The 13,574-nt window shown below is 64.9% G+C and overlaps 1 protein-coding gene across 1 annotated transcript in view; it reads right to left on the reverse strand.

Moving 5' to 3' along the window:
* ASS1 (argininosuccinate synthase 1) overlaps positions 1-10,932 on the reverse strand; it is a 43,975-nt gene extending 33,043 nt beyond the window's left edge. Inside the window, exons 1-5 of the mRNA XM_079790340.1 lie at positions 10,900-10,932; positions 6,117-6,176; positions 5,390-5,497; positions 4,558-4,626; positions 3,018-3,210 (exon numbers count right to left, since the gene is read on the reverse strand). Of these exons, the coding sequence (XP_079646466.1) occupies positions 3,018-3,210; positions 4,558-4,626; positions 5,390-5,494 (367 nt within the window). The 5' untranslated portion in view covers positions 5,495-5,497; positions 6,117-6,176; positions 10,900-10,932. The remainder of the gene's footprint in view (positions 1-3,017; positions 3,211-4,557; positions 4,627-5,389; positions 5,498-6,116; positions 6,177-10,899) is intronic.
* Between the last annotated feature and the right edge of the window lie 2,642 nt (positions 10,933-13,574).

The raw sequence follows: 13,574 nt of genomic DNA on the forward strand, positions 1-13,574 counted from the left end.
TTCAGCCCCTCAGTCCCTCTCCGCGGAGCCAGGAGCGGAGGGCGGGGCCGCTCCTTCCTCTACCCCCTGGGCCTCGAGCGGCACCCGGTCAGCCGCTCCCCTCACCCTCCATCCATCCCTTTATCCACTTTTTTTTTTTTGGTTAACCCTCACTGGAGGATATTTTTCCATTGATTTTTAGGGAGAGTGGAAGAGAGAGGGAGAGTCAGAGAGAAACATCGATGGGTTGCCTCCTGCATGAGCCCTGACCAGGGCCTGGCCCGGGGAGGAGCCTGCAACCGAGTTACATGCCCTTGACTGGAATAGAACCCGGGACCCTTTGTTCCGCAGGCCGATGCTCTATCCACTGATCCACACCGGCCAGGCCATCCAATCCCCTTAGTGAGCACCTACCTACCCTGGTTGTCACCCGGGAGAGCCAGCTGGGGCCGGTGGGATGCTGAACCCCATTTCACAGATGAGGACAGTGAGGCTCAGAGAGGTGAAGCCACCTGCCCAAGGTCACACAGCCGGCGGGCACTACCGATCCTCACAGCCCACACGCCCTCCGTGGCTCCACCCGTCGGGAGCTCACTGCACCCAGCGGCCTGCGAGGTGGGCTCTATGTAATGCCCATCGTGCGGACGGACGCGGCGCAGTCCCACCTGCCCGGGGCCCCGCCAGCACGGCCCGGCAGGAGCTACCATAACAAGCAGACTCGTCTGTCCGGCCCGAGGTCTGGTGTTGCACATCCTGGAGACGCTTCCCCACGGCGTCGCATTTCCCCGGAACAATGGTGGCTGCTGCCTGCTCCCACAGGCACCCGGGGCCGGTGTCTGCCCGCCGCGGGGACACCCATCTGTTCCAGAGCCAGAGACCCGCCCAGAAGCCAAACAGGTGGCCTTGGCTCAAACCCTGCCCCGGACCAGGGCCGAGACCCATCGGATCCTTCCACTCCCTCACCCCAGGACCCTCACCCCAGGCCAGCCCCTGGCAGCACCCCAGGGGGCCGGGGTAGAGCTGTCACACACACACCATGTGCATCCATGTGCGGATACACGTGCAGGCGTGTTTAAGTGTGGGTGCGGCGCCCACCAGGACTGCAAGGGCTGGGAGGGGGGTGGCCCATCTGCTCCCAGGCCAGCCATGCAGATGGCGCCATTTACCAAACTCCTGTTCCCCGCACCCCTGCCGAGTCTGAGGCTCAGATTTCCAGGCTTCTCTTTTCCAAAACTGGTGGGAAGGAGGCGGCCCCGGAAGAGCCACCCCAGCTTCTGTGCAGCCCTCTGGGGGGGGGGGGGGCGGGGCCAGGGCCTCCGTGGGGTGTGGAGGGATGGACCCCAGCTTGGGCAGGGCCTGGGCGGGAAGCTGCCTCTTGGCTCCAGGCCTTTGCACAGTCTGTTCCTGCGGCCTGGGTGCCCTTCGCCCTCGACGTCGCTGCTAACACCCGCTCCATCGGATGTCTCGGTGCCACCGTCCCTCACTCCCTGCTCGGTCAGGGTCCCAAGTCCCCAAATGCCCCCATGTGTGGAGGGAAGTCCGTGCTGGACGAGTACTCAGCGCCCAGAGCGAATGAACAGATGCGGGAAGGTGACAGCCCTGTGGCGGGAACAAGGACCCGGGTCCCTAGCTCCCTGCACCTGAGCGAGGCCAGCAGCAGACACAGCCATGGGCCAGAACCTCAGGACCGGCCTCTTTCTCTGCAGGGTGAACCCTTCCAGAACGTTCTGCCAAGATGTCCTACTGAGATCCGCCTCTGGGGTTGCCAGCCTCCCGCCGGCCCAGGCCCCCGGCCCTGGTTCTGCCTTCAGGGGCCCCAGGGCCCTCTCCTGATGTGTGATACCCGCCCCCAGCCAGCCAGCCCTCAGCCCCTGCAGGTGGCTGGGCTCGCCGGCCCACAAATTTATAGTTTTCTGGACTACGCTGGCCCTGGAGGCCCCCAGAGATGTTCCAAGTCCGGCTGCTCCTCTTTTGGACACTGAGTGTTAACTGCCGGGACAGCCCCAGGTCCCAAGGGGCCACACAACCGCCGCAGAGGGTGCTGTTCTCAGAGCCACAGTCCCCCGGGACCAGGCTGGGGACCAGAGGCCCCTGTGCAGCCGCCTCCTTCTCCAGCCGCTTCCTCCAGGGTCGGCCCCAGAAGGTCTCAAATACAAGCCTCTGGTGCCCTCTGGTGGCCAAACGGAGCAGTGCACACAGCTGCTGGTGGCTATTGCGTGTGGGTTACTCTGGGGGTCTCTCCCGGGACCCCAAGAGCCACTCAAGCCATGGCCAGACCCCTCACACACACACCCGCTCACTCTACCAGCCCTGAATGCCACCCACCCTCAGTCCTGGTGGCACGGGAGGAGGGACCTTCTCCCGGCAGGCGCCCTTGCAGAACCCCGGTCTCCTGCTCCCCCCTCGAATACCTCCTGGAACGGGGATCTCACTGCAGCATGGACAGAGGCGTTTTTCATTCTGCGCTGACCATTGTTCTTACTGACCTCCCCCTGCCTGCAGGCGCCCCTAGGTCAGGTCTGATAATCGTACGATCAGGCACGTCCCTGTCACTGAACGCTCACTACGTGCCAGGCCTATGCTGAGCCCTCTACAGGGATTACCCTACTCATGACTCCCCACGGCCCTGAGCCGGTCCCATTTTATCGGTGGGGGTGAAGTCACACAGCGTGGAAGCGGGGGAGCCAGGATCTGAGCCCAGCTGTACGGGCCCTGAACCTCTGCGAACTCGGGGTTTCTGACCCTTTCTACTGCACAGATGGCGACGCATGCCCTGTGACTTTGGCCAGAGGCCATGTCCCCCAACGCTCAGCCTCAAGTTGGCCAGACGGGGGTGACGTCACTCCCACCGCACGTGGAAATGCACGTGCTAGCAATATTCCTCTTATTCGGCCTGTCCACTGTGCACCCGGCGGCGATGTGGGGGAACCCACAAGTGACCAAGGGCCACCTGTCCATCGCCCGGCGCCTCCGCCTCCCTCTGCAGCCCTGGCCTCCGCCCTCCGCCCGGCGCCCCCAGCCGGTCCACCCTGGTCTCACCTTTCCTGTGGCGCCGTGGGACACGTACTTGGCTCCCCTCTCGCTGGGCGATCTCCACTTGTTTGCGGGGCGATGCAGGGCCTGGCCAGAGAGGTGCCCAGGAGGGTAGCGGTCCTCGTACAGCGCACTGGACTGGACGGCGGGCCAGATGAACTCCTCCACAAACTCCTTGCTGACGTCCTCGATGAACACCTGCGGGGGAGCCCGGGGGGCGGGGGGTGGGAGGCTCAGCAAGGGGGGCCCTCGGCAGGAGGCAGAGCCCCAGGCCACGTGCATGGCCTGCGTCTAAGGCAGACACGACCCATGGACCCTGGCAAGCTGCACCTCTGCATCTGGGGGAGGCATCGCTAATCAATCCCAGCCTACTATACCGTTACCCTCTATGCTGTACTCGGGGCAGACATTGTTAATCAATCCGGATACGCCATCCCACTGCAACTAGCTGTGGTCCTTCAGTCCCTCCCAACACAGCATTCTGGGCCTGAAATGAAACTCAGCTGCCACCTAAGATCTAGAGCCGTAGAGAGCTGCCATCCACAAAAGCCAGCTATGACTTTGTCCCCAGGCCCGAAGATAGTTTTGGTTTGGGTGGGGCAGGGGCTCTGGCCTCCAGTGGGCAGAGGACAGAAATGCTGGCGAGCATCCTGCAATGCACAGGACAGCCAGCCACAAGCCCGATCTAGAGGAATGGCCCTCAAAATGTTCACGCCGGGGGTCCCCAAGACCCTTTCTGGGGGACCCTGAGCGGAAACATTTGCTATAATGATACAATCATCACATGCAAACGCCATGACGGGCAGCAGCGTGCGCCCCGAGCACAAACGGGCTGTGGTGTGCCACGCGCCTTGCTTCCGGTGCCAACGGCACGTAAGGACGGTCTGGAAGTCGTGACGAGGGTTCCTTTTGCTAAATCTCAACCCTTGAGCGGGGAATGTGAGACACACACACGCAGCACATGGGCTGCCTTCCGGAGCGAGTTACACGTGGCCTGCAGAGGGACCTGCTTCTGATTGGGGTGCCAGGGACGCCCCCCCAACCCCCCGCCCCTGGAGGGGCTCACACTTGCATTGTAAGCCCAGGTGAGCAGGGACCACGCTGGCCCATTCACCATATGGGCCCCGCACCCAGCACAGGACCTGCGCGCCACACAGATGCTCAATCAATGTGCTGAACTCAGTGGAGTTTCCTGAGGCTGCTGAATGGATGGGAGGATGGGTGTACGGATGCGGATACACGAGGGATGGACAGGTGGATGGGCAGATGAAAGGGTCGATGGGTGAGTGGATGGGCAGGTGGATGAGTGAGTGGATGGGCAGGTGGATGAATGAGTGGATGAGGAGAAGATGGATGGGTGGGAGGTGGCTGGGGGGAGGAGGGCGGAGTATGTACTCACACCCGGAAGGGATTTATTTCACTCTTGGAAGCAGGAGGGCCAGTCAGAAGGGAGCCCGGGGACAAGGAGCTTTGCAGCAGGAAGGCCGCTGCTACCCCCACGTCCAAACCCCACTTCCAGCCCAGACCCTGCCCCCCACTTGGTACCTTTTTGGCCCCGAGCTTCAGCGCCTTCTTCCTGGCTTCCTCGAAGTCTTCCTTCTGGCCGATGTTGGCCTGAGGAGCGGAGCAGAGGCCCATCAGCCTGAGAGGAATGTCCACCCCGGAGGTGAGCCCCGGGCAAGAGCCGTCCACATAACAGCCCTCAAGTGGAGGGGTTTCTGTTGGAGGCTGGGGCCCCAGGGAGCAGAGAGGGCACGAGCCAGGGCGTGGAGAACCCGAATATTCCCAGGAGCTACCACTGTGCGGGGGGGGGGGGGGGGGGGGGGGGGGGGAGGTAGGACTGGCCAGGCCTGGCTCCGGGCAGCACCGGCCGCTGGGCCGCAACTTTTGCTAACACTGCCTTGAAGGTCAAAGGCTGCCCTTGAACCATCTATCTCTTCCCGCCACTCCCCTGCCCCCTCCCCTGGCCACCCCCTGCCACAAGCCAGGACAACTCCCCAGCTCACATCCCAGTCAAGTGCAGCCACTTGACCATCCACGGAAGCCGGCGGGCGGCAGGGAGGCCTGTGCCCGGGCTCCCGGCTGCCCTGCGCCCCAGCCTGACTCCAGGTCCGGGGCCCCCGCCCAGACAGACGTGGCTGCAGGCCGGCCCTGGTTCTGCTCAGGTGAGCCCCCCAGGAGAGCGGCCTGTCTGTGCGCTGGGGGACACCCCCAGGCCTGGGGCACCCGGGCTCCGTTTACGGGGAGAAAGGGAGGCGGTGCAGGGAGCGCTCCCCACAGCCCGAGACAGACTCAGGGGGAGCGGGCGGGAGTGACGGTGAGCAGCGGGCAGCTGGGGGGCGGCGGGCGGGATGGCAGGCCCTCGGCGCCTCCTCACCAGGTAGGCAATGACGTCATAGCCTTGTTCCTTCAGCCACACGAGGATGCAGGAGGTGTCCAGGCCACCACTGTAGGCCAGAACCACGGAGCCTTTGCCGGACATGGTCTGGAGGGAGTGAGGAAGAGTGTGAGGGATGGATGCGCCCGCCCCGCCCGCCAGCCCCAGCCAACAGCGCCCTCCTGGCCCGACCCCAGCCCTCGCCCTGGGCAGCCTCATCCCCGACAAGCTGCCACGGGATTGGGAACAGGATGTTCGCCATCGCCAGGGCCAGCTGAGGACGCCCCCTTCCTGAAGCCACACCCCTCCACACTCCGCCATCAGCACCAGGATGCAGGCGCCTGAACCCTGCCCATCGCCTGGAGGCCGGAGGTGAAGTGCGGCCCCCGGCCCCGCCCTGGGCAGCGGAGCCTGGACACAGCCGGACGCTGCGGCCAGACACGTCCTCCCTGCAGTTCCTCACGTCTCACAGTCCCCCCCTCCCCCCACCGCTGCCCCGCCAGCCCCGGGGGCCCCGTCCCTACTGCCCTTGGGACTTGGAAGAGAAGGCCTCTCGGGACAGTGAGGTTGGGGGTGGATCTGATTGATACCCACAACTCTCCCCTCCACTGGCCATTCAACCCCCTGCCAGGCCCACCCCTGGGGCCAGCAGAGGTGCCATGGCAACCTCAGCCACACAATAGACCATTAAGGAGGAGGGCGGAGGGCGGAGGGAGGCAGGAAGTACCTGGGTGAAGGTGTGGGTCCCTGGCTTCTGGAATCTGTCGTCACTGCTTGGCGAACCACTCTGCAGAACCAAACGCTGCTCAGTTTCCAGGCGCAGCAGCCTCAGTGGGGGGGTGGGGGGGAGGGGAGGGGAGGGGGGATGTGACAGAGGCCCTGAACTAGCCTTCCAGCCACTAGAACCCCCTTCTAGCAGCCTGGCTGAGCGGGCAGCTTTGGGGAGGCGTGTGCTTGGGATGGGGCACACGAGGGCAGCTGGAATACAGCATGACCTGTGCTGTGATGGGCCACGTCCGGGGCCTGGTGGGACCACTGAGGCAGAGCAGGGCAGACAGTGGGTGGTCTGTCTGTCTCCGGGGAGCTGCCCCTCCCCACCCGGGTGCCCACCCTGTTGCACATTCAGACAATAAACTGCATATACCGAGGGCATTCAATAACACATCCGAGCACCCTGAAACCATCACCACAATCAAGATAATGAACACGTTGCCCGGCCGGTGCGGCCCAGTGGTTGAGCATCGATCTGTGAACCAGGAGGTCACGGTTTGATTCCCGGTCAGGGCACACGCCTGGGCTGCAGGCTCGATCCCCAGTAGAGGGCGTGCAGGAGGCAGCCGATCAGTGATTCTCTCTCATCATTAATGTTTCTCTCTCTCCCTTTCCCTTCCTCTCTCTGAAACCCATAAAACATATTTTTAAAAAGATAATAAACATGTCTATTACAAACTGAGCAGTCCACGTGTGTTACCTCGTGTTAGAGACAGGGAAACTGAGGCTCAGGTTAAAGAACGCGCTCAACGTCTTGCTTGGCTGGGAAGAGGCAGAGCCAGGATTGAAACCCAGATCAGCTGGACGTGTAAGCACAGGCTACCCACCCCTCTCCGGGGAGGCGCAGGGAAGGGACTCACAGGAAGGGACTCACGTGTGGTCTGGGAGCCCGCAGGTGGCTCAGACACCCGGGGTGGCCGGGATGGGCTAGTCACCCCTGCTTTGCCACCTCCCAAATGCACCTGGAGCCAAGAGGGTGGGCATCAGGGTGGGAGAGGGCGGCTCCATGGAGCTACAGACCACCCCCTGTCTGCCTTGCTCTGCCTCAGTGGTCCCGCCACGCCTCAGATGGGGCCCATCACAGCACAGGCCATGCTGTGTCCTCACTGCCCTCGTCCCCCACCGTGAGCTCCGTGGGGACAGGGACCATCTGCCAGTGCCTGGCACGTGGCAGGCACTCAGGACAATGCTGCCTATTCTGTCTGGGGATCCGTTCCTCACCTACAGAGAGAGAGGGTTGAAATTCCCTCCCCGCCTGGAGTCCTGTGCGTGCTCCTTCAGCGACCAGTGAGCTCCCCTGCCTGCCAGGCTGCGCCCTGCGGGGGCAGGAGGCCCTCAGCCTCGGGGCTGAGCGGTGTGCAAGGCGCATGCATCTAAGGGTGAACGTGTGTGTGTGCGTGCGTGTGGTGTGTGTGTGTGTGTGCGTGTGTGTGCGTGTGTGCGTGCGTGTGTGTGTGTGTGTGTGTGTGTGTGTGTGTGTGTGACCAGAGATTAGGAGCTGGGCGGTGGCCGGGGAAATGATGCAATCTGACACTGGCCTTGCTCCTGCCCTCCCAGCATCTGGGGAAGCTCCTCCCGAGCCAGCAAGGCCCCTGCGGCAGAAGCTGGAGGAAGCTGAGGCCTCGGCGTGGGGGCGGGAGACAGGGAGGAGAAGAGAGAGCAGCCGCGGCCAGGGAGCCAGTCAGCGCACTGAACGGGTCCTCCGGACCCAGGTTCACGTTACTTAAGCTGCTCATCTGCACAGCAGTGGCGCACAGCCCATCTGCCCCAGGCCTGCCAGGGTTCAGTGAGATGTGGGGCGGGGAGGAGGGGGGTGGAGGAGCCCAGAGCTGGGCATTGAGCCTGTGCCCGCTGAACTCTCCGCCCCCCGTCGCGGCTGACCCTGGGCAAGCCCCCCAGGCTCCAGGCCTCCATCTCACCATCCACACAACCAGAAAACCCTTCTGGCTCTGACACCGGGCTGCCTGCCTGGGGGAGGTGCCTACAGATCCTGGCTGGACTCAGCCTCCTCCAACCCCAGCCTTGCCCCATCCCACATGAACTGCCCGAGGCAGGTTCCTCGGCTCCCGAAGCCAGCCCAGCCGTCCTTTGCCAGCGGGAGGAAGGTGGCAGCAGGACAAGATGCCTGGCCTCTGTTGGAAAGGCAGGGGGCCTCCTCCGTGGCCCCAGCCAGAGCCATCCCACCGGCCTCCCGGGGAAGCACCGGGCCCGCGTGGCACTCGCCTGATGCTGAGAAAACCCGCACACTCTAACATGTGAGAGCCGGGACGAGGACAGGAAGAGACGGTGTCCGGGCCACGTGCAGGAATTCACGTGTGCGATACTCTTACAGGTGCCGTGACCTGCCCACGGCAGTGCTGGGCCAGAAGCCAGGCTGACTGCGGGCTGCCTGCTCCTCACTGCCTGTGGCTGGTCACTTGGCCTCTCTCCCTCACTTACACGGCTTCCAGAAACAAAGTCCCCGCTGCATCAACCCGAGAATACCAATCAGTATTCTCCGTGTCGCCATGTCAGCGCGACAGCCTGGGGAATGTTCTGGAGCCCCTCTCCGACATTCTAGCTCAGCTGAGCTGGCGTCATTAGTTGGAAGCCCTCCCTCCACCTAGGCCACAGGAATTCTCCTGGACTCTGGGATTTCCTCATCCTAGGACGGCAGCTTCTGTCTCTCTGCTGCCCTCATCAATGTGATAGAGCCAGCATGCAATTCCACACTTTGACCAAAAGGTGGCGCTGTCAGGATTCAGCCTGAACAGTTGCTGGACAGACCCCACTCATTTCATCTGCATGTTCTTGGGGGGTGGGGGTGGTTCTTCCCAAATGACAGGTGAGGAAGCTGAGGGCAGGAGGCTTGACCTGGGCTCCAGCCCTCACCTGGGATTCCTGAGGTACATACATCTCATCACTCAACCCCCCCTCCTGGGGGCATTTGGCTGCGGGGAGAGTGCATGCACTCATGTGTTTATTCTACTAATAGCATTGAACTGCCTGGCCTACCCAAGAATGGGGAGGGTGCCCGCTGAAGGAGGGAGGGAGCCAAGGCTGGGAGATCCACTTTTCCCAGAGTATTACAGCAGAACCAGCGCCTCAGGCCCCGGATTCCAGCATTCCAGCGGGCTCTTCCCACACGGGTGCCCACAGGCAAGACGCTCGCTTCTGGGGCTGAGTGCACCGAGGCAGGCATCCGGCTGCTCTGGCAGCCTCCCCGGGCCCGGGACAACTGCCTGCATAGCAGGTTAGTCTGGGCCTGCCCCCTCCTCACCCCCCCCCCCCCCCCCCGCCCCTGCCCAAAGTCAGGCTCCTGTGGCCTGGGCCAGGAAAAGAAACGGTTACTCTCAGAGCCAACCGAGCCCAGAGCAGGCAGGCAGTGGATGGGGGCACATGTGAGCACTTGGGGGAGCCCAGTGCTGAGGGGGAGCCTTCCTCCTCCACGCTCCCGGTGCCCGCCCAGCCTGGGCACTCAGCGGGCAGGATGCACCACTCCTTCGCCAGAATGGCTTCCCCTGGCACAGCCCCACCCAGGCCCCCTGCCCAGGCCGAGGGGGCGGGGCAGGCCGAGGGGTCGGGGAGGGAGTTAAGGGAGACTCCTCCAGTTCCTGTCCCAGTCCCCATCCCTTGTGCAGTTTCTGCCTCTGCCTCCTCACCTAAGGCAGGAGGGCAGGGAACCTGTGTCCCGACCTGCCCCCAGGATGGCACCGCCCCAGGCACAGCGAGCGAGTGGGCCCAGGCACTGCCTGCAAGTCTACAGAGATCTCCCCCTGAGCCCCGAGCCCGCGGCAGCTCTGACAGAGAGGAGGAAACTGAGGCAATCCTAGGAGAGGTGGGTTCTAGTGGCCAGGTAGATGCACCTGCCCTCAGGGCTCAGGTCCCCGGGCCGCAGAGCCTGCCCGCAGCCCTGGGCTGGGGAAGGGATCAAAGCCCGGGCCGACCTGATCCTTCTCTGGATAGAGGGCAGGTTTGTTCCTGCCCAGATGTGCAGCCAGGCGGCCGGCTCGGAGGAGAGCCTCAGGCCCAGAGAGGAACACTGGGGGGGGGGGGGGGGGGGGTCAGGGGGTCACGGGACCTCCCCAGGAAGAGCCCAGTTGGGATGGGAGAGGAGTTTCCTCCCTTTCACAATGACCCTCCCTCCCTGCCGGGCTCAGCCGCCCCGAGGGCCAAAGGCAACAGCCACCCGGATGGCGGGCATTTCCTGCGGGCGGCCCCTCCCACGCCCAGCGCCCAGTGCCCAGCGCCCAGCGCCCGCCGGGACCCACCCACCTGGGCAGGGGACTCAGCCCTCTTGGAGGCACAGACGAGGGACGCCCTGCAGGGAAGACGCCCAGCCACCCCCCTCTGCACCCTCCCTCCCCCCGGCAGCGGCGGGCGGTCCAGGGAGTAAACTGAGGCCGGGCTGAGGCGCCCAGGCGGCGGGTGAGGGGGGCGAGGTGGGAGGAACCCCGGTTTCACCGGAGAAAAGAGGTGGAGACAGAGCGGCGAGTGAGCAGAGGGCCGAGGTCAGGACCCTCGCACCCTCTTGGGGCGCCGAGGAGCTGGTCAGAGGGGCATCCGGGAAGGACCTCGCCCGAAGGGGACTCACCCCCGACCTGACCCCGCAGACCGGCTCTCCCCGTCACCGTCCCCACCCCCGCGGCCCCAGGGACCCGGGAGCCCCGCGGCGGCGCCTTCCCTCCCGTCCAGGTCCAGGTCCAGGTCCCGGTCCGGTCCGAGCCCAGGTCCGGTTGGAGCCGGGAGAAGGATCTTACCGGTCCCGGCGGGCGGCGGCGGAGCAGGGCCGCTGGCAGCGCGGATCCCGGGTTATAAGCGGGCGGCGGGCGGGAGACGGACACGTGGGGACGCGCGGTCAGGCCCCGCCCCCGGCCCGCCCCTCCGAGGCGCCGCTCCCGTTCCCTCCACCTGCGTGGGCCGAGCGGCCTCGCCCTCGCCCTCCTCCTCCTCCTGGGCTCTCCCCCTTCCCCCGCTGGGCTCCCCCCCCCCTCCTCAGCCCCCCTGCTCGCCCGGCCCCCCTCCCCAGGGGAGCGCAGCCCTGCAGCTGAGACTTGCCAGCCTGCCAGGCTGGGCGTGGGGAGCGCTTCCCGGTGGGAGTGGGGATCAGAGTGGGGACCAAAGCGCAGTGAGTTTCCTGCCACTTGAGGCTGTGCTGGGCTGGACTGTGCTAGGCTGAGGCTGTCCTGGGCTGGGCTTTCTGCCCCCCTCAGAGCCCCCCCTGACCCCCACTGTCCCGGGAGCCACACCCCATTGTACCCGGAGGCGGAGGTGGCACTAGGAAGTCTGGGTTTCATCTCCCTCCAGGATGGGGTCCTGGCTGCCTCCCCAGAGCCTGGCACCCGCCCACACTGCCCAGGGCACCAGGACCTGGTGACTAGAAGACTGGCTGACTGCTCACCTCGGGACAGCAGGGAGGTTTCGGTTCCCTCCTGAGCTGTGACCTGGGTCTGACCTCCAGAAGCTCTGTGCCTCCCTCTCCCAGCCCCTGTGAGGCCTCAAAGCAGCAACCACTACACCACAGCCCAGCACAGCCCAGCTCAGCACAGCCTCAGCCCAGCACAGCCTCAGCCCAGCACAGCACAGCCCAGCTCAGCACAGCCTCAGCCCAGCACAACCTCAGCCCAGCACAGCCCAGCTCAGCCTCAGCCCAGCACAACCTCAGCCCAGCACAGCCCAGCTCAGCCTCAGCCCAGCACAGCCCAGCCCAGCACAGCCTCAGCCCAGCACAACCTCAGCCCAGCACAACCTCAGCCCAGCACAGCCTCAGCCCAGCACAACCTCAGCCCAGCACAGCCTAGCCCAGCCCAGCTCAGCCTCAGCCCAGCACAACCTCAGCCCAGCACAGCCTCAGCCCAGCACAGCCTCAGCCCAGCACAGCCTAGCCCAGCCCAGCTCAGCCTCAGCCCAGCACAACCTCAGCCCAGCACAGCCTCAGCCCAGCACAGCCTCAGCCCAGCACAACCTCAGCCCAGCACAGCCCAGCCCAGCACAGCCCCAGCCCAGCACAACCTCAGCCCAGCTCAGCCCAGCCCAGCACAACCTCAGCCCAGCACAGCCTCAGCCCAGCACAGCACAGCCCAGCACAACCTCAGCCCAGCACAGCCGCAGATCCAGGCCAGCCCAAGACTGCGCCATAGGATTCCCCAATACCCCAGCTTCCTAAGTCCTCCCAGCCCTGGACCCCGCCCCGCCCCAGCCCCCCTTGGAGGTGGGAGCCTGAAGGCCACTCTGCTGCAGGGAGCCATCTTGGAAAAGGAAGTGTGGGGACAGGTGATGTTAAGGAGGCAGCCCTGGCCCGGGCCCTTTCCTGCAACCAGAAGCAGCCAGAGGTGGGGACCCTCAGCAGAGGGGGCCAAGGCTGCTGGCTCAGTCCCTGTCCCTCTGCCAGCCAGTCCCCCCCCCCCCCCCGCCCCCAGCTCCGCTGGCATCTGTCTCGTCACTCAAGCCCACGGGCCAGTTTAGTAGCTGTGAGTCCTTCGAGGAGGGAAAAGGCATCAAACCCATTTCCAAAGCCACAGCTTCACGTCTCCGCCAGCCCCCAGATGTGGCAGTGATGGTGACCCCGCCCCTGTGAGCCCTGGGGGGCTGCATGCCACCAGCGACTTGAGGCACCTCCTGCCAGGAGGCGGATGGCAGCTGGCCCCTAGGCCACTCGCCGGCCACCTCTGGGCCTCCCACACGCGCAGGAGGCCGGGGAGGCGCATTCCCAGGCAACCCCGGCCCAGGACGGAGGCTGGGCAGGTTCCCCCAGAGCCGCCCCACGCCTTCACCCCGCGACTTGGTGCTCCGTCCTCGGGTCTTCTGTTCAGATGTCGCTGTCCGGCGGCAGTGGAGAGGAAAACGGAGGCCATCAGGCCCGATGCTCCCCAAGCTCCCCGTCAGGGGTGGCCCCAGACAAAGCCCCCCTACCCAGACCTTAGAAAGAAGGCAGGCGAGGGGGGTGCCCGGCCAGGCGAGGATGGCTGGTGGGGGACATGGGCACGGAAGAGAGGTCAGGCCAGCAAGCCCTCGGGTTGTCACCACGTGCCTTTACTCTCCTGCTGGCGTTTGCTCTCACGACCACCCTGCATGAAGTTGCTACTATCACCCCCGTTTTGCACATAAGAACCTGCAGTACAGAGAGCGTGTTTTTCCCCAAGGCCACACAGCATGCCGGTGGCAGCACAGGCCCAAACCCTCTGCTCTAGTTGAGGCTTGAGCTGAGCCGGAGGAGCCAGGGCCCGGGCCCAGGGCCACGGCTGTGGCACATGTGCTCCTTGCATTGCTGCAAAATGGCTGCAGCCCAGGGCACTGCCCCTCGCTGCGGTACGAACGCTGGTGACACGGGGCGCGGTGAGATCACAGCTGTCCCGAGAGGAAAACAGGGCCCCAACTGCCAGCAGGGGCCCTGCCCACTGGGCACGGGGTCGATGTTTGCCCGGAGGCAGAGATC

This window comes from Cnephaeus nilssonii (assembly GCF_951640355.1).
Source record: "Cnephaeus nilssonii genome assembly, chromosome: 14".
NCBI classification, from domain to species: domain Eukaryota; kingdom Metazoa; phylum Chordata; class Mammalia; order Chiroptera; family Vespertilionidae; genus Cnephaeus; species Cnephaeus nilssonii.